The following is a 21243-nucleotide window of genomic DNA, read 5'->3' as shown; positions in this document are numbered from 1 at the left end:
AGAAAGAAAACCTTGTCTCTTCTCCCTGACGCGGTTTGTAAATGAAAATGAGATATAGAGCCTGGTTAAAGAAATCTCGAGGGACCACTTGATTTCCAAGAGTTGCTTAGCCTGTTATAATGAGAGAGAGAGAGGGAGAGACCTGCTCAATTCTTTCAGCTTAGAAATTTCTTTAGGGGTATAAGGAACGACCTTGCGACAGGTGTATTTTCAAAATCATTTTCTATCATATATCTTTCATTCTTTATGTTTCCCCATATACAGAGACAGAGAGAGGGAAAATTATATTGGGTTTCCAGTGAAGTAGAGTAGGGGAATTGATGAACTTTTTTGTGTAGTTCAAAGGGAAAGATGTCATGGTACTATGCAATCTAACACCTTCTCGATATTTTCCTATACAAATATTCCACACTACTTTTTCAATTTTAATTATGAAAAACAAACGAAAAATAAAGAAAATGAAAAAGACCCGAATTTTGTTTTTGAGGACCAGATTTTCTTTTGTGAATTTCGTATTTTTATTAAACAAAGACAAAGAAGAAGGGTGAATGACTAAGGCCTTGTATCAGAAACATAGAAATTGAAGAAACGAGTGTTGAAATTTATCAATAATTTAAGACAACAGTCTGGAGGTTAGGAAGGAGGGTGTTTGAGAGATAAACCTACTATCAATTTATCACGTATCGTCTACTTAGTACTACGAAACAAATTCCAAGAAAAGTTTTAAACTTATTTTTGATTCTTCTTGATCGGATTATATTTGTGGGTTGAAAAAGAAAATCATCTAAACAGAGTCTATGTGGACCAATTACTCTCTATGAGGGTGTTCCACTCGCACGCCTTCTTTCAATTCAAAACCTTCACTTCACGTCTAATGCAACTCAATTTTATCCTTTTGTCTGGACCCAATAGCTCAGTGGTAGGTGATAAAACTAAGAGAGTGGTCACAAAGTATCTACTAGGGGGGTGGATTTTTTCAAAAATTCCAAAAAAGAAATTCGCACCCCTCGATATCCTCAAAAATATTTCAAGCCCCCTAACAAGTCAATATATTTTTGACTTCTAGCAAAATGTTCACCCCTTACACTTGAAACTCGACCTTTACTTTATTTGAACCGACTTGTCAATGAAAGTTGTACAAACAATATATCTCAAGAAAAATATATCGATATCAGTAAAGGAAATATAAGGAAATATAAGAAAGTAGATAAACTGTTGATAATGTCATCTGGACATTTTAAATAAGAGACAGCCTGGTCTTCTCGTCAGATGAAAGATCCTCACTTTATAACTAAATACGATGTTCAAAATAACTCTTGTTCCCCTGTCTCGCTTTAGACTCCGAATATTGGACAAGGAAGCATTTGGAAAAGGATTTAGCTACTGCATCCTGATGAAATGAAGAACAGGCCCAAGGAATAGTTCTGAGAGCGGACTGCTCTCCAACGCCGATGGTAAATTTTACTTTCTAACTTATCGACGATGGAGTTTGAATAGTTTAAGGAAGAAGCAAATTGGTGGCCAAAATATTAAGAGCAATTAAGGCTTTACAGACTCTAAAACCAAAAACACGCAATTTCTTAGAAAATTGCACAAAAAAACTCATAAAAAAGTGGAAATAAGTTTATTGTAGGGACATTTTTAGGCTTAAAACTCAGAAACCTAAAAATATCCAAAGGCTTCGAAAAAATCTTGGATATTCTTATAAAAAAACGCGTAACAGATATATTAGATTATATATCCTACACCAATCAATCAATCCTTGTAATAAAAGTTAAGAAAACGGTCGTGAGATAAAATCGAAATCAATTTTCATAAACTTGTTATCAAGTCACATCAAAAGAGGAAAGCCGAACTTAAAAAATAATACAATAGATGGAAAACAACCAAGCGCAACTGATCATTCTCGTTTAAAATACAGAAATGAAAGAATTTTGAAAGAGTTCTCCATCATGGACTTGAAATCAAAATGCTAAAAATTTCTTATACTACTGTAAAACAAGCCCGATTAAACTGGGTACCTATCCACCTTAAATGGGCTTCTCCAGAAAAAAACCGTATACCCCCTGTTGAGGAGGTCCGTTTCCGTAACAAGGGGGTAAGGTTTGATATGTGGCGGAATTCCATAGGGAGATACAAAAATATGTCAAAAATATTTGGAATTCCATGGGGTAGCCTTTTAAATCCTACTAAAATTCAATTTTTCTGGAAAAGCCCAATGTCGGCCAAAGAATCATCCCAGGTGTTGAAAATACTCTGCAATTTCGTCCTCGTTACCGCTCGTTACGCTGTCCAAACTCTAATCCCGTATTTGGGAGAATACAAAAAGCTTCAGTCACATACAGGGACCTAATTTCCGAAATTGACGACTTGAATATGAATTCGAACTTTGAAATTTAGATGGCATTGAACAAGCATCATACATCATCTTCAAACAAATACCAGCTTGTCGATCAAATTCGATTTCCGATTCTTCACACTACACAACCTTACATAGGAAAAATTTTTCAACCTCTTAAAGTTAACCAAAACTTAACGGCGGTGATATTGATGATTTTAGATTTTTCGATGTTACTTCAATGATGTTTAAGATTTACACATTGCTTCCCTGAATATCATTTCAAAAACATACAACTTTTGAAGATACGCAAACACCTCGACAAGTTTTATCAGCTTCATAGTTTATCACGAACTCAATGAAAGAAGATACAGATAAGAAATCAATAAAAATCACAACTATTATGAAGTAACTTGTCATCGTTATGGTTAATTTGACGTGACGCGTGTTTATAGTTTGAGATAAAACTACAACAGCAGAAATTGAGAAAGAATTCCTCTACAACTTTCAAGCAATTTTGACGGCAAAATTTTGCCATGGTGCTTACACATTTTTTTTATAAGAACAAACTATATAAGAACAATGGGCTTCGATGGCCGAAATATTAAGAACAAGTTAAGAACATTTTAAGGCTTTGCCGACTCTGAAACAGCCGGTTTCTTAGAAAATGGGCAAAAATGGTGAAAATAAGAACATGTTAAGAAAATTTTTAGACTTAATACTCAAAAAGCTAAGAACATTCGAAGGCACAAAAAACCAAATTTGCCCAAATATATTTTTTTCGAAAATCGGGCTCCCACACATTTTAGGCATTGCCATTTTGCATCATTGTGCAAAAAAATCAGAAAAAAACAATGAGTCAACATTGTTAAAAGCTATATTTTCTTATTTGGTTAAAGGGAACTTCCCCCAAAATACGAAAATCAAACGGATTAAGGCGAATAAGAATTTTCCGGGAAAAACCACTTCAGCCATTCTTTAGAGAATCTTGCCCTCCATCTTTGTACCAAAAATCAGAAAAAAGTAATGACAGGATTTTGCAAAAAGTCCAAAAAACCCTATTTTTAGGTAGTTTTTGGCCCAAATTTGCCCAAATAAATTTGTTCTCAAAAATCGGGCTCCGTCACGTTCTGGGCATTGCCATTTTGCATCATTGTGCAAAAAATCAGAAAAAACTAATGAGCCAATCCTGAGAAAAGCTGGTAACAGACGGACGAACGAACGAACGAACGAACGAACGAACGAACGAACGAACGAACGGACGAACGAACGAACGGACATGGGTTAATTTATAGAACCTCGACCGGGGCACAAAAAGCGTGTATTGTTGAGAAGAAGGGTGTTGCAGTATTTTGAACTTTAAGGAATATCTAACCTTTAGACTCTCAGAAACCCTCAGTTGACCTTTGGAGCTTCGATCACGTCACCACGCAAATCACTCAGGAGGGTAATTGATTTTTAGCATGACAAAACCTAGGGGGATGATCCTGAAAATATCTAAACTTTAAAAATACTTTCTTACAAAACACAACAATACAAGTAAAAGCCCCTGCAGTCATAAGAAGAACACGGGTTTTGGTTCACAGATATCTAGACCAACGCTATCCAACCCCTAGAACATACTGTATAAATGGAGATGTTTTTCCTCATAGAGTATGTGATCCATCCCACTTTTTCTTTTACTGGTCACACGTACGTGCGAAACATTTAAAAACATGAATTTCTAACAAATTCTTTTGCACAAAGCAAGCTGCTTCTATAAACTCATCACAGGACAAATCTGTTTTCTTTAAGAGACAGTGCAGTAGTGTTCCTTGGCATAAGCTATCTAAAGAATTGCGAGCTCATTGATGAATTTGTATTCCCTTTATATTAACTATTCCCTGGCAAGGGGCGATGAAATAGGAATATTTTGAATTTTCTACTTCTCCAGTTTTTGTCAAGTCACCAAATTCCCTTCTACTCAAGAAAGAGTTTTCACCATCCCATGTTTCACAAATTCGTGAAAAAAAAAACCAACGAATTCTGACACATCTTTTCAACGTTTTTATGAGGTACTGAAATACTGGGTTTGTTTACAGCTTGTGTTTTCGTGAAAATGAAAGGATTATTATGAAAACAAATGGTATCCCATGCTGTGAAGGCAAGTGCACAGTGTGAAGAGAGGGCAAGTAAAACTATTCTTCTCAATTGGTCTGAAAACGCTTTTCCATTGCAACTATTTGAGTGATGACGTCATCGTGACGTCATGAGATGAGATAAGGATCCAACTTTGGACCTAGATTAGATGTTTTGTAAACTTGAGATGATAAAATATATCAAAAGAAAAGCAGAGAGGTAAAGGGAAATTCGATTGTTTAGAACTGCCCCCCTGTGGTTTTTCACCAATTGTAGAAAAGAGCAAATCAGTCAGATGGTCCAGCGAACGAAGCCTGACGGTTTGAGGAAGATCGATCTTGCATTCCTCCTTTTTAGTGTTCAAAACCCCTAAAAGTAAAAACGCTCGATTCATGGATAGTTTAACTATTAGATGCACTCTTGCTGGATAGAACCATGTACACGTCTTTTCTTATAAGAACAAACTATATAAGAACATAAAGCTTCGATGGCCAAAATGTTAAGAACAAGCTAAGAACATTTTAAGGCTTCATGGGCTCTAAACACCCAATTTCTTAGGAAATTGAACAAAAATACTTATAAAATGGTAAAAATAAGAACATGTTATGAACATTTTGAGGCTTAGAGCTCAAAAAGTTAAAAACATTCGAAGGCTTCAAAAATTTTGGATGTTCTTATAAAAAAACGTGTACTGAATCATTCCCTTCGGTAGTTTTCAAGCTCTCTAATTTTTCATAACTCAACAGAGACAAAATATAATAATAACATGTTTTTTTCAAAAATTTGAAGAACTATTTCTATATGAAAGATAACGAAAACAAATTTTATACATACATCATCTACCATATACCATAAAATAATCGCATCAAGGCTAATGGTAATGAGCCTATTACAAGAACAATAGAAAGATTGACAACGCTCAAATAGCTTTTTAATTACAGGGGACAAACAACTATAATGCTAGGGATACACACATATAAAAAAAACTTTATTTTCTTCAAAACAAATGACAAAACAGCAAAATACCTTTATAAGCTTACTTCAAAATAGCTTTAACTAGACGGTTCCCGTCGTCGCAAACGCCGGTTAACAGTTTTGCTTGCACATCAAAAGCCTTTAAAATACTATAATGTGGGTTAATGCCTGACATCGTTTTGGCTTAAAATGTCGAATACAATAATAAAAATTATACTTCTAAACTGTCTAAATTAGTCAAAATTTTGTGTCTGTAAGCCTCGATGATATGTCTTTTTAAGATAACGGAAGTTTGTGTTCAATGAAATGCCATAGTGACCCTGTCAAAATTATGGAGGGTACCCGTCGTTGCACAGACGCCCAAAGGTGTCTGAGGTGGTGAGAGGGTTGCTTCTAGGAAAGAAAAAGCCTTAGTTGTGATAGGCTGCTGGCATCCACTAACGGATTCGTGCTCCTTATACTACCTGGGGTTTTGTAGAGGTCTGCGATTCAGACTATAGTTGTGAAGGAGAGGCTCGCTCTTTGCGGTTGAGCACTGAAGGTTTTCCTGTTTGTTGGCTTCACATGAGGACAGCTTAAGACCGGCGCATATGCAATTCAACACACATTGAAACCTTTTTAAATAATGTTAGACGAAGTTTAATCATCAAACAACAATGTTGGATTTTGTTGCGTGTGTTGATATAGAATAATTCGAAATCGTGCAACAAAAATGCCACACCTTTTTATTTGAAACTTTGTGACGTCGCAGTACTTTTTCATGAAATTGACGTCAGAACTTTTTTCGTTTACAAATAGCAGTGTAGAGTCTTCTCTAATCCGAGTTTTCTACGCTTGTCAAACTTAGCGCGAGACTTTTTGTATCGAAAGTGGATAGGTTTTCCAGCCGCGGCGTTCAAATTTTAGAAACCTTAACATATGTTACTGGGCTAGCGTTACAGACATTTTTCATAAACTCATTTAGTATAGTAAGATAAAGAAAGGCTTAATATCATCGAGGAGAGGCACAAGGGGAGAGACAAGCTTATTATATGAACACCGGATAAAGATAAGTGGTTCATGCAAAATATACGGATCGCCAACACTTCGGATTCCTTTATCATTAAGTAAAGTGAAAATTGTTGAAACACGGGAAAAAGGTTTGATTTGCGGAGATTCCCTAACCTTAACCACGGATCAATTTTTTACTTTTTAGAAAGTCCTTATCGATCCTTTTTTTTCGGCCTCAAGTCAGCCTCGTTCTACTGAATAAATCAATCAAAGAAACAAAAAGAGAGGTCTCCCAACACATAACCAACTACTTCCAGCTATCAACTTGTAATAAAGTTTAAAAAATCAGACACTTTTTAATACCTATGTGTTTATGCAAGTTTTTCACAGTAAGAAGGTCTGATCAAAACAAATCACTGACTATAAAGATAGCAGATCCGATAAACATCTTTTGAGTTCGCCTCTCTTTTTATTGCGTTTGTTTTATAAGAACCAACTTTTTACACCGCTCACTGTAATGGTTTGAAGACCTCATACCACTAAACACAGAAGACCTGTGAAAACGAAAAATCTCAAACCTCTAGAAACTTGAACTACTAAAAACCCAAATTTCTTAAAAAGGCAATCCCTAAAAAAGTTCAAAGCTTAGTGTCTCCAAGAAATATGATGTACGTTCAAAGAATAAGGAATAAAACAGTTATTAACAGTTAACTTTCTTGGTGTCGGTTGGTAAAAATAAAACTATAACTTTAATTTCGTCAAAACTAAGAGTCTATTCTTCTTTCAGATTTATGATAATCAAAAACTCTTTCAGACGCGAACTGATGAGCCGCCTCCCAAAACGCCTCTTTCAAGTAAGACCGTAATTCACACGCGAGAAAGACTGATTAACTACTTGGCAAGAGACTTTCACGCTGTGACGTCAATCGACCAGTCATAAATGATATTAATAAGCTTTCTAGAGATCATTAAAGAGGGGCTTACAGAGGCGTTGATCTTAAAAAAAAAATAAAACCTTAGTAATCAGGCGAGTTGGCGAAGTGTAGATGGCCTTATTTGGGAAATTTAGAGGCACACATGGTAGACAAGATTTCTAAATTGTAATTCTTTCAAGTCTCAATACGAAAAGCAAAAACTACAAATTGTGATTCTTTTGTACCTAGCTTGAATTTTCTACATCAACTTTCAATAAGAAAAACAAACTATTTTTTACCAAAGTACTGCTTTCAATTTGCAATCAGACGACATTAGACTTGGCCGTTAGCCAGATCAACGTAGCCAAAACATCTACACATTTTTGTCATATGGCCAATAAGTTACCCGCCACGACCCGCTTCAAAGTGAGAGTAATGGAGTTAACAGTCTTCCAAGCTAACAAAAGAGAAATTTATCAATTCTGTGTCTTCAATTCAATTTCTCAGTCTATGAACAGGACGAAATCTCACTCAATTATACCACTTAGTCATTGAGTGATGTTATGGGTGTACAAAGATGATGAATTGTCAAACCAGACACCTTCCTTCAAAAGTGTAAATGTAATATGTGAACACAAAGGATAAAAAAAGGTATATAAAGATTGAAATATCTAAGAACATTTTTGGGCTTTTCAGACTCTAAAACTTCTAATTATTTAGGAAATTAGACTAAAATAATAAACAAAAACATGCTGAAATTTAAGAACAGTTAAGAAAATCTTTAGGCAAAAAGTCAGGAACATCCGAAAATTTGTTCTCGTAAAAACATGTCTAGACGCTTGCCACCTTACCAATACAATAGACTCTCAAAAATTCGATTAAATTTCAGTTTCCTGAGACCGTTCGTGTTAGAGAGGAGGGCAGACAGTATTACTGAGATGACATCTTTCAATAAAGTCCACCATACGGACATCACACGTGTATGGCCAAATACAAGAAAGCTTCTAAAACACTGTTCACAATGAGGTTTCTATCAATCATTGACCAATTGAATGCGAAGGATATGAAAAAAAGTTCATTAACAGCGCTCCTCCTTTCTCCCTCCCTCCGCCCATTTTTATGGAAAAAGAATTACTGTAATATAACCTAAAATTGTCGGATATGTAATTTTAGATAATCGCGTTATCTCTCTTCGTTGAATTCATGAAGAAGACCTCATCAAAAAAGTAATTTCACAAACGAGCTCTATATGCCGGAGAAGTTTATTTGTGACTTTTTATTCAACTTTGACAATTTTTTCTACAATTCTTCAAATTACGAAAATTTTACCACTCAGTAGTACTTTTCTCAGCTGACTCCTTGAACAAAAAAATATTTTTTGTAAGAATACCTCGCGGGGGTACTATGGTTGGCGGATGAGGGGTATGTGCGGTCGGGACCTCTAAAAACCGACCAAAGAGACCTTTTACAATTTCTTTCTTTCGCAATCAAAAACATTTCCGAAAAATCGTGAATTTTCCAGCCCTTAGAGAAAATAATTTAGAACTTTCTGATTTTCCCTACAAATAAACTCAACATATAAACTACCAAAAGCGTCCATTCAAAGTGAAAATCATACATGATAAAATTGATGATTGTGGCAAATTATTTATTTTCCTAATTACTAGATTTAGACTAATTATGGACTTTTAACTCACTTCAAATAAATGACGATATTATTGGACAGAAGATCGAAAGTCCAAGAATCCATAATACAAACACAATCATCGATAACAAACAGCAAAGTGCGTTAAAAGCGAAGGACTGTGTATATGAGTAAGTCACTATCGTTGCAAAGCGGGGAGAGAAGTTAATTCATTTTTTGATTAGACATAATCGGATTTGATTCGTTTTCAATACACGATGTATTTCTCGCATCATCACTACACATTCTTTCAAATGTTTGGCCAGTTCGATGATTTCTAAACTTTCGAAATAGTTGAGTAGTGTACTTTTTTTCGTAAGAAAACTTTTTACTAAACTACAAGGAGCCTGGGCCCGGGTGGGAGGTGCTAGGGTTGCGAGCTGACGGGGGTGCCGTCCGACTTTCGACCTTTGGACCCTTACCGGGACTAAAAAGGAGAAAACAAAGGAAAATTTTGTGAATTTTACGACCTATTTGGACAAATTTGACCAATTTTGACCAAATTTCGATCTTTCCGTGGGTAAAAAGTTAAAATTTTCCCATTTCTCCGACCCTTAGTATTGCACTAGAATACTCCCAAAACAGTAAAAAAGACTTTGGACGAATTCGTATGAAATTATTGAAATGATCACAAGCTTTCAAAAGTTAATATTTTTTGTTTTTAAGTTTCAAATTGAATAATTTTCCAATCCAAAAGTTCCTCTCGTAAAGAATGTGCTTGCAGTTTGTTTGCCTCAACAGGATTTGTATATTTGAATGCAGAACATTGAGCAAATTAAATTTGCTTGCAAGCCTACTGTGTCGTGCCCTCCCAAGAAGTGATGAGAATATTTCTTTACAAAAGTTCAAATACACTCCATGCTTGATTTTAACAACCCCCATATCAAGATTTCGGTTGATAAAACAACAAAATACTTTTTTACAATGATAGCAGAAGGGTCCTTGTATTGTCCTTTAAAACTCCTCGATTTCTCCCAAGGACTTCCGAAAAACCAAGAAAAGTCCAATATCCTCTATCAGTCTCACGTTCGAGCGAACTATTTCTAAATGACATTTCAAAGGAAAATAGTTTGAAAGGAGATAACATTAATGCAAATCATGTGAACGTTTTTGATAATTTGCATTGACATGCTAATTTGATATGAATTAATCGACCAATCAACATCTTACTGCAAAAACGTTTCAAATGACCTCAACAAGATACTACTATGGAGAGATGACAGATACGAAATACGAAAATTATTTTCTTGGAGAAGCGAGTGTTACGAGACGGTCCCGCCCGGACAATTGCCGGGTCGTAAGGCGTTTTCAGGCGGTCAAAGTGGCCGTGATACATCTCTATCGAATGGAGAACAAGCCGCACGATATCTAACACGTAGAACCAAAATTGGTGACACAGACCCTCGCTATCTTTAGAATCTTTCTATAATCAGAAGTAGTTCTCATTTCCCGTCGTGAAGACATTCTCCCCAAATTCTTTACTTAAGTTCCGATGAATTGTATTTCCCGTTGGAGCAGGGGGGGGTCAGGGTCCAGGATACCAACCCAGGGCCCAAAAACCTGACTTTTCAAGATTTGAAAGTAGAAGACACCACCACCCCCTAAATTGGTATCAATACCAACTTGAAAACCCCAATTTTCTAAAAAGGGGGGACCCACCCCCCTTAATTGGCATCGATACCAACTTGACTTTTTGAAATTTGAAAAAAAAAATTGACACCACCCCCCGGCCCTGGGTTTGGTATATGGATCTTGACCCCCCCCCTGGTTGGAGTTCGAATAAAACAGCCGTAATGACGGCTGCAAACTCCGGTAATTGTCATTTTTGAATAGCGAACCATTATATGTAAACATCTTTATCGTGGTCAGCCTTTCTTAATATATCTAACATAAAATTTAAAAAAGTATATCCTAGTAAGTGCGAGCGCAAACGCAAACCAAATCGGGAAATCAAACCGGAAAGATCGGGAAATCGAACCCGACTATCGCGATTAATCGGATTTACGCACAATTATACAAATGAAAAACACTGATTTTAAGAAACTCCTTAACCGGAGTTTAAATAACGATAGTCAGCTGCATAAAGAAAATGGTCACGTGGTCTCTTGAAATTTAAGTGCCTGATAGAACGTAGAAATGAACATCAATTAATTAGCTGCGTATTATCTAAACCGCCTTCAATCAATTATACATACATTTATAGGTAATGACCAAAAGAACCATTCGGCACTTTGATTTTCACTTATGATCTTTATCGATTGTAAGAAACACCAAATGAGAAACATTCTTAAAAATCATTGGGTGCACTTACATATTTAGTTGCAAGGAGATAGTTTTGATAGTTGTCCTTTTGTTTAGCGCGGGTTTCCGTACACGGGATCGTTTTCCCTTAGAGATAATGTTATTTCAGACATTGAAACGCAACGGCAAAGTCGGCATTTCTTAATATCGTTTTTCACGTACGTTTTTATCTTGTTGTCTTTTCTCTCGTGACTATCAAAACTATCCCCTTGCAACAAATTATGATATGCCAAATGCCATGGATATACAAACGCACCCAATACTTAGATCTATTCCAGACTCAAATAAACTTACAGCCAAAATTCAAACCATTTGCCTGAAGGAAAAATGCCTTTACAATCATTAATAATTTTTTTTATTTTTCGTTATATATTATCACAGTTCTTTCGCGATCAATTGAATGTTCAATGGAAATCAATTAATTAAAGCAACTGCGACATATGCAAAAGCTAAACTGGGATAAACAGAGCTCGCAGCATCCTTATTGGTTATTTAACTCTGTAGAAAGTCGATGAACATTTAAAAGAATGTTCAACTGGTAGTAAAAATCATTCATAGGCCGCTGAAAATTAAAAAGCAAAGGGACAAAAATTTTTTCAAAAGCCGATGAAAATTCGAGTTCATTCTATACGTCTATCGATGTCTTCGATACGGCATTTTCAACAGCATTGATGAACAATTTAAATTACATGACTTTCAAAAACATGTGTAGAAGAAAATTCAACCACTGGGCACTCTTTCAAATCTTGTGTGGTCAATATTTTACATTTTCTTGAGTTATATTTTGCAAAATAATCGATGGAACATGAACGTCTCCAATTAGATACTGATCTCTTCAACACCTCCGATTTTCAAAACAAAAGATTGGCCTTCCTACAAACCAATAGAATATCTTAAGTATCAGAAAATTATCCCTATTCATGTACATCCAAGATTTAGATAAACCATGGCTACATTAAAGAATAACATTCAAAAAGGACTTTCCAACAGACCAGAAAACAACCAGAAAAACAAAATTGCTGAAGACAATTTCAATTGTACAACACTTTTCTCACAAGTGACCTCCACTATCTTTCTCTGCTAAGAGAGAACTTCATTTTTCATCCTTATGTAATTTTTCCGTCTTCATATTTCAATATTTCTTCAGATTTTCTTGTTGTCTTTTAGTATTAACATTTCTCATTTTGTTTTCAAAAGTTTGCACCAAATATTTTCATTAAAGTTCAAAAGATAAGAAAAAGTAAAAAAAAGAAATCAAGAGAAAAGATAGGGTTGAAGGAAAACATAACTTTAAAAACTTAACTTTGTTTTCATTTATTTCTCAAATAAACCCAGTGGAACATTATAAGCCTGACTGACTGCTTTATTGGTGGACTCTCCTGTCCATTTTCGATTTTTCGATCACCTAACTATTCCACCGTATTAGTAATTGAAAACTGCCAACAGAATATTGACTTTACACGCCTTTTGTATACACAATAATGCTCTTTCTTTAATGATTCCCAAAGATCCTACCTAAAGTTTACTAGGCCCATCATCAACTAACTATCCAAGCTTGAAGTCCAAAATTTCGAGTTTTTACCTTTTGGACCAAAAATCCAACCCCATACTATGTTAATCATTTTCGACATATTCCCCCAAAGTGAATTTTGATTTCTAAAGCAATTGATCATATAAACTTTCAGTCAACATTTTTTCTTTTTTCCAATAAATAACTCAATTTTGCATGGTATGCACCCTTCCATCAAAAGTGAGATATTTTTAAAGGGTATACAGTGAAATAAATGGATTCGCAAAGTGTTCCAGAAAATTCGAAAGAATTCGAACGAAATATCAATTATTTCGAAATCGTCTCTAAAAAAAACGAAGAAACAAAGAACTAACTTACAATTGCTACAGGGTGTTTCATGCTTGCGCAATCTTCTTCAGGCAATGCGATGTATATTAGATTTGATTTCTTGATATTTAAAGTTTAATCAACTTCTAGATTAACCGCAGTAATTTAAGTTATTTACGTCACCTTGTATCGATTTGACCCGAAAAGAATGTAATAATGGAAAGGCTTTTTGAAAGATTACACTGATACACTGACACAATTAAGTAGCCTGGATGTATGAAGTGCCATTTTGACTTTTCAAAAAAATAACTTACCTTATACTAAAAACAGACCACAAACAATAAAACTTTATCATCTCTTTCACGTTTTCAATCGAGGTCTTTTTGCAGCGATCACAAATGCAAATTCCAAAAACTTGTGAGTCATCCCCATTCCAAAACCTAAAAGCAAAAAACATTTATTTCAGAAAATAAACTTTAATCTTTGCATACTTAATAATTTGGGTATGAGGAATTCCTCTTATAGCACATAAAGTCTGTCTCGAAATAACTTGCAGCTGAGACAAAAATGGCTGTAACTTTTGATAGAATTTGAATCAAGTTGCGATTTTGTGCTCGTTGAAAATATATTTTTGAGTGGAATATCATCAAGCAAAAACGAAATTGAAAAAAAAAGAAAATGAAAAAGAAAAATAATTACAACCTATTGCTTGAAATATCAGGACTTAAAGCTCATTATAAATAAACATTTACATTGATTTGTTTTTATGAAGGAAATTTTCGATATTTTTCCCTAAAATCAGGAAGATAAAATCTTTCTATGTATTTAAAACCTAAGCCTCCTGTTTTGCTTGAGATGGTTTTAGGGTTGGTTTTTAAGCACTGAGATTTTCCATCAATTACAGGTTGCCAGGTAATTTTAAATTTCGGGCTGATTTTTACCATTAACATCTCTGTGAAACTTTGCATGAAAGATTCCTACTCTTGGAAAATGGAAAAAAATCTCCAAAATTTCTTGGGTGTAAAATTGCCAATTTCTTGGGTGTAAAATTCTGGGTGTGCTACACCCAATGCTGTGCATTAAAATGCTCAACTGGAAGGAAAACCATCGAAAGCATTACAAGAAGTCCAAGTTATAATGAAATGAAATCCAACCAATTAAGTGATCATTAGGATTTTCCTGCTTGTAAAATGGCCATTTCTTGCTTCAATGCATGTACTTTATGCATATGTGCGAATTGAAAGAACAAGTAAATTACTATCGTTGACAGAGTGCTCTTTTTAATGATTTCATTTCTTTTCAAATAACTTAAGATGCTTAAAAAAAGACACCCTTGGAAAATTAACATTATCCAAGCTGAATTATCAAAATTAAAGGCCTATAAAAGATGCTTTACACCCCAAAAATCCATTGTATACCCCAAATTTGAAGAGTAAAATGGCCTAACAATGATTGTGTGTGTGCTTTCTAGCTTGGGCACATATTATTTTGCCGCTATTTTTTTTTATAGGTAAATTGGAGACGTTATCTTCTTGTTACCACAGCATTAATTTCTTTATGACTACCTCGTCATTTAATTGATTTGCATGACAAATTTTTCCTGGAAACCAAATAATTATCCCATATATATACTAGCGCTTGAGTTGTGAGATGGCATATAAAGTAAAGGCAGAAAGGTGAAAGTAAGTATTATGCTTTGTAGTCATCTTTTCACTTCTGCTAATCACGGTTTCATGTTGAATAATAAAAAACTCAAGCAACAAAACAATGACAAGAAGAAAATTAGTGCACACTTATAGTAATTATGCATCAATCATTCAATGTGTCTTTTAATGTGTGTTTTAATTGTTATAAATGAGGCCCCCCCCCCAGCGACACCCCTAATCACGCCATCACGCAAAAAAAATTTCTCCATCACGCATCACGAAAATTGCTAAAATTTGTCATCACGCAAAAAATAGCGAAAAATAGCACAAATCACGCATCACGTCTCAAATTTTTGCCCTATCACGCATCACGCCAAAATCTTGATCACGCCATCACGCCAAAAAAAATCTCTAATCACGCCATCACGCAAGAAAAAAGTCCCAATCACGCCATCACGCAAACCGCTGGGGGGGCCTCATAAATCCTGTATGGAGATCTCTGCGATGTGATGAAGCATGATTTATAAATAGCAACACTTCTCTCATTGTCTCCCCTCTCTCAACAACACTCCATCGCAGCGGTCGGTTTGATGACAACAAACCCTCTACGGCAATAAATTTTGAAATAAGCCGTAGATACTGGGTTTGTGTACAGACAGGTGGGGGCAGTCAGGCAAATCGACCAACGGGTTTGTGTGGCGGTTAAGGTAGACTAGTAAACTAGTCGTTGAAAACAGACCCATATACAAAAAATCAAGCTCCTAATAAAAAGAATCGAAGGGGTGAAGTTGCATCTCTTTTCTGAATTTCAACGACTAGAAGCTACTTCCCTCAAAAAACGTTGTTTAATTTTACAACTTTTTTTAGGTTTTTGAGAATCCATCCAACTTTTTTGACTAAATGATATTTCATAGTAACATTGAACATGGGAACATATAAATAAATGAGCATTTCTAAAAACGCAATAAACAGAAAGAAAAATAAATGCAATCCCGCACGGGTTCTCCTTACGATTTTAGGTGAAGAAAAAAAGGCGTTGGAAGTAGCTTCTAGTCGGTTATTTTCCTTTTCTCTCACGCGCGCTGAATATTTAATTAGTGTTTACATTATTTGATTGACAGTTTTATTATAAGGTTACAAGTTTAGTAGTTTTTAGTTTACTAGTCTACGGTTAAGGGTATGTTATTCAAAATAGCAGAACTCACTAAGGGTTGACTTTTGATTAATGCACTGTGAAAGGGTGAAAATTTTAGCAGTTTATTGCCCCAATATTCTATAACAATAGAATTCCCTCGAGGAATTCCTAAGAGATTTCTACTGTAGTACCCCCGAAACAATCCCAAGTAAGAAATCAAAAACACCGATAATATCTATTAACTAACGACTTATAATATAATTGACTTCAAATGCTACATCAGATATTTGCCTGTACACATTTTTTTTCTTATAACCAACCGATTTACTAAGGTTCGAGTCCTAAAATTAGCCGAAGTTTTTTCACTACCACGTAAAAATTTGGGGAAAAGATAAACCTCGGCCCAATGAAATAAGTATGGTATAATATCAGGGTTTGATCAATACAAATTTCTCTGAAAATAGAGCTGATGATAAGCAATCTCAGGTCTGAAGCTAAAAATCGAGTTGCCTATAAAAAGTGTAGCCTTTGTGACCTTATCATTGAGTTGACCAGACCTACATCGACAACTTCGAGACTATACACCCCAGTCTTAGTGACCGTAGTGTAGTGGTAGAGCATCCGGCAATGGTTCGCAAGGTTGTGGGTTCAACCCCAGCCGGGTCATACCAAAGATTCTCAAAATGGTACTTGATGCCTCTCTCATTGATGCTTGGCAATTAAGAGAAGGATCAAGGGTAAGTGGAAAAATCCAGGTAGAAAGAGTGGTGCCCTACCTTTGGGTAAATAGCTATCGAAAGAGGAGCCTTCGGGTCGCCTCCGACTGTGGTCGCAGACTTACTACTTACTACTTAGTGACCTGGTAGTGTTGTTTTCGTATGAGAATGAAATCTATTTTCTCATCGGGAGTCCCGCTAGCTTACTAGGGATCGGTACAAACTTGACGAATAGCAAATTTAACCGAATCATAGAGGTATAAAGAAAGACAGGAGATGAATTTGTCGGTAATTGGTCGTTAAAGTCTTTTGATTTCTTTTATGTAATAAATCAAAAGAAATTCTAGGCTCGCCCGAAGAAATACGACTTTTTAGTAGAACTCAAGTTTGCTCTGAACACTCTTACTATCAGCATCGAAGATTTCTAGCCTTCTAATATACGAGAATAAAATAAAATTTAGCTCCACGAAATAAGTTTGCGTTCAATTTTGTCATCCATTAAATTTTGTTTTGAAAAGATATTTTCTCCAGCCAGAAAATAAAAAGTTATGTATAAGCACACACAATTTCAGACCCAATTTGTAGACAAAAAGTCGCTGGAGAGTTTTGGAGGAAAGTATTAAGCAATAGAGTTCACCTTGAAGAAAATGTTGATCGAAAAATCTTGTCATTTGATGAAGGATTGCAAATTTTACAGGCCTTTTTTTAATCCAAATATTTTCTTACACCAATGTCAGAAACAATGAATCTCGTCTCATCTTATTTCCAACACTTAAGTTAGCCAATAAGATTTCACCTATCAACAAAAGAGCTCATTAAAAATGCACGATATATGAGATTATGAGCATGCATACCTCGTAATTTTTCTTATCGTAGGGCGAGCATGGTTACAATAGCATAATTCTCCTGTTTCTTTATACCTCCATGACCGAATTTAACTGTCATTGCCACTGGTGATACTTTTCAGCCTTGATATGCAGTGTAGCGATGAGAGAGTTGGGGATAAAGAAATAAGGTTGCACGAATAAGGAATAGTTGTTAAGTATTGTGTATTTCGGTGTTAAAAATTTGTCAAAAACGATATTTAAAATATCTGTAAAATGATTATGCATTCCTCGTAAGTCGCAAGGGGAAATAATGGAGTGAAACTTGTGTTCATATGCTTAAAACAGAAAAATGTATTTAGTTTCATAAATTAACCGGGTGAATGAGTACTTTTGTTAATTGGATAAAAATTATTTATAAACTGATGAAAATTAGACTGATAAAAAATACACTAAAAGTTTCACTAAAATTCTAAAAAGTTCCTACCTAAAACTTAAAACATATCCTAACTAAAAGAACAAAATAAATAGGTTTTAAAATGTCTTACACATCATGATGAATTCTGATGGCTTTTATGAGTTCATTCATTGAAGTGAAAGTCGTCAAGCTTCCCAAAAGAATTGTCAGAATCAATAAAAGAATTTCCATCACTCTTCGGAGCAAACTCATGTTATTCCATTTCAGTTTCAAGTGAAAAAGCACTGGTGAGATGAAAGCCAGGAAAGATCCACAGATTGCTCCGACGACGCCACTCACCAGGGCGAAGAAAGGCATCACAAGACTCGTCACAACCAGGATCACCAAACATAGAGGTCTGGAAAACAACATCCAAGGTATTCGGTACCTCTCACCAGACGCGATTTTACCGGACACGTTTTTTATTAGGATTTGATCGATGATATCTAGCATCAGATAGATGAAGTAACTTGAGTTACAGAAGACGTACACAATCAACATAATAGACATGATATAACGTGAAGGGATGGATAACTCGGAAACATTTGTCGCAATTAATTCTTTAGTTGATAAACCGAAAGTTAATACTGCAATAATCCCGTAAATAGATTTGAAGATACTTGAAATTCCAAATGATATGTAAACAGAAGCTGGGGCTTGAGAACGGTCGGTCATGGTTGCTTCAATGTTGGGTAGGGTTGGTGCTATGATCACTGTATACATCATTATACTGATAGCAACAGGATATCGTTCCCAATCTATCGTTGGTAGCTCATGGTAATGAGTTGCCCAATCACCTGAATGTTGTATAAATACCACGATTGAGGTTATGCAAGCGATCAAAACAGCTACTGTGCCGATCAATCCGAAGTAGCCGAAGATGGAGAATCGACGAACACCAAACAGGATTGGCAACAAAAGTAACACAAACAGGTATCCTAACTCGTTAGTTGTGATCGGTAACAACCCGTGCAACAAATTATCCAGTGATTTGAATAACAACACCATGTTAACAACATTGTTCATGGCGAAATATAAAATAGTCATTGCTTTGACGACATGCGATCCAAACCGTCCCCAACAAGCCAACGCTAAGTCCTCATAACCATCGTAGACTCTTTTACGACGTTGACTTCGTGGTGAAACCTCATACAAACTGTCAATCAAGAGGTTGGAGCAGATAGTTGCGATAACACATATAAACAAAGCTGCTGGCAGAAAAGCTTTACCACCAACTAAGAAGGCGTAAGGGACACCAAGCACAGCGCTTCCCTGGAGAACGGGTAGAATGGTAAATATGGTCAAAAACAAAGGCGCTTTATTATCCTCGGATACTTTCTCAACCAGAGTTGCCAAAATTGAACGATGGGAGATTTGTGATTGGTTAATCTCGTGCTCTTCGCATCCAGAATCGATACTTGAAGTCGATTTCATGAAAAAATTCTCCTCCTCCTTATTGCTTTTCTCTTCACAAGAGATGGTGCAGTAGCCGTTCGATGTCTCGTTCTTACAAAGGAGAGATGTGGCTTCACTGGGTGGAACCTCGAACTCACCATCATGGTAAACGCTGTTGGTACTCATGCCGTTTGTTTAGTAAATTCTGGTTAAAAGGAAAAACAAAGGTGATGATTAGAAATGGTTGGGAAAGATATTTCTACCCAGGAACATGCAGCAGTATAGACCCTCTCGAAATTGATCAATTCCGAGCTCTTTAAGGACTCAACAGTAGATCTTAGAGCTGTTCAAATTCAGCTGTTGAAATTCAAATCTATTTATTGGATAGTTTCAATGTTAAAGATCATCAATTTCCACCATTTGACTTTGTTTGGTATGTTCTACAATCAGCCAGTTAATATGTTGGCAGTAGAGAAGAAATTTTGTTCACTAAAGAGTCTTTCTCTCCTTTCCCCTCATATTAATGTTTTTGACCCAGGGAAAGGGGGGTCTTTTTAAAGCCTTTCCTGCCACTATTTTCCTGACTGATTGTAGAGACTTTCCATCATCGACGCACACCTCCTTACAAATGACAATGTTTGACGTTTATACAGTTTGACAATAAGGTCAAAGTTTCGCTTTATGATTGAAATGTTCCATGCTAAATAGTTGCATAATGAAAATATCAGAGCGGTGACACTTTGTATACAAGTTAAACTGTAAGAAAATCTATTTACTTATATCAAAGCATTTCATTGACAGACTTTAGTTTGCTTATAAAAAATGCATTTTGTTTTAAGTTTTAGAATTTTTTTATGTAACAAAAATATTGTATTACAAAATGTATGAATATAGGGCACAAATAAACTTTCAAAACTGGATAAACTTGTATATCGCTGCAGTGAACATTTTGAAAATCTTTTGGTTGATGCAATAATTTGATTGTTAAAGACCACGAAGGAATCATATTTCATTCAACATCAACGGGAGAGAAAAAGGAGTGAGAAGGAATGGGGAATCGCGTACTGTAGAAGCGAAAAAAACTTAAGGAGCTTTGGCCATAAGGAGAAAATCAACTTTTGTGTATGAATATACAGGGTTTATTTTAGGCTTAGCGTTTGAATTGATATAAAAAGATACTCTGTATTGCTGTTTTCTGTTTTCATTTAAAATTAAACAGTGAAAAACGACCAAAAAATAGAAAGTAGTTACAGAAGTTTGAAAAAAAATAGCTCAACTTTCAAATCGATTATTGGTTTGGTCCAAAAATTATTCCTAAATTATGATTATCAAACAAAAACAACAATCCAGTGCATCACCCCTGTATCAGTGACCCTGTCAGATCTGCCCGGTCATTACACGGTGAATAAATTGCCAAAAAAGATAATGATAACCGCGATCAACAGCGAACAACAGCCAAGGCAGATTTTAGCCCGGCGAGTTTTAAATCGCCACCGGGTCACTGATACAGGGGTATTATGCAAGCGATTTAAAAGTCAGATCTTCTGCGTATAAATACAACACCCCTGTTCGTTTCCCGAATTTTTTCCAGAACCAAACATTTTATGGAGTTTGACGATAAATAAGTTCATTTTATCAAAGTACATTCAAGCCAAAAAGTGTAGCTATATATGTATGATTATGAAGATTCAAATTGAGCTTCAAACAAAAAAACACATATTCTAACATTTTGAAATCCATAACATAACAAACCTACCTTCTGTCTGCTAAAAGTAAAACAAAACACAACTGTAAAATTGAGATAATTAGTTAACAGATGTGTGTGCGATAAGTGGTCGTAAATTGCTTTATTCCCAAAGGATGTTGCCATAATAGACCGTGATTTTACCACATCTATTCTTTTCTGTTGAACT

At 35.4% G+C, this 21243-nt stretch overlaps 2 protein-coding genes across 3 annotated transcripts in view; one reads left to right on the top strand and one right to left on the bottom strand.

The window, feature by feature from the left end:
* LOC136816886 (MOB-like protein phocein) overlaps positions 1-21243 on the top strand; it is a 121319-nt gene that overhangs the window by 51832 nt on the left and 48244 nt on the right. The gene's annotated exons all lie outside the window — the stretch shown is intronic.
* LOC136816879 (vesicular inhibitory amino acid transporter-like) lies at positions 17687-19645 on the bottom strand. Its single transcript, XM_067073208.1, has one exon. The coding sequence runs from the start codon at positions 19514-19516 to the stop codon at positions 18023-18025; it is 1494 nt and encodes a 497-aa protein (XP_066929309.1). The 5' UTR covers positions 19517-19645; the 3' UTR covers positions 17687-18022.

This window comes from Clytia hemisphaerica, unplaced genomic scaffold, assembly GCF_902728285.1.
Source record: "Clytia hemisphaerica strain Z4C2 unplaced genomic scaffold, Clytia hemisphaerica genome assembly, whole genome shotgun sequence".
NCBI lineage: Eukaryota > Metazoa > Cnidaria > Hydrozoa > Leptothecata > Clytiidae > Clytia > Clytia hemisphaerica.
This window is presented reverse-complemented; position numbering and strand designations above follow the sequence as displayed.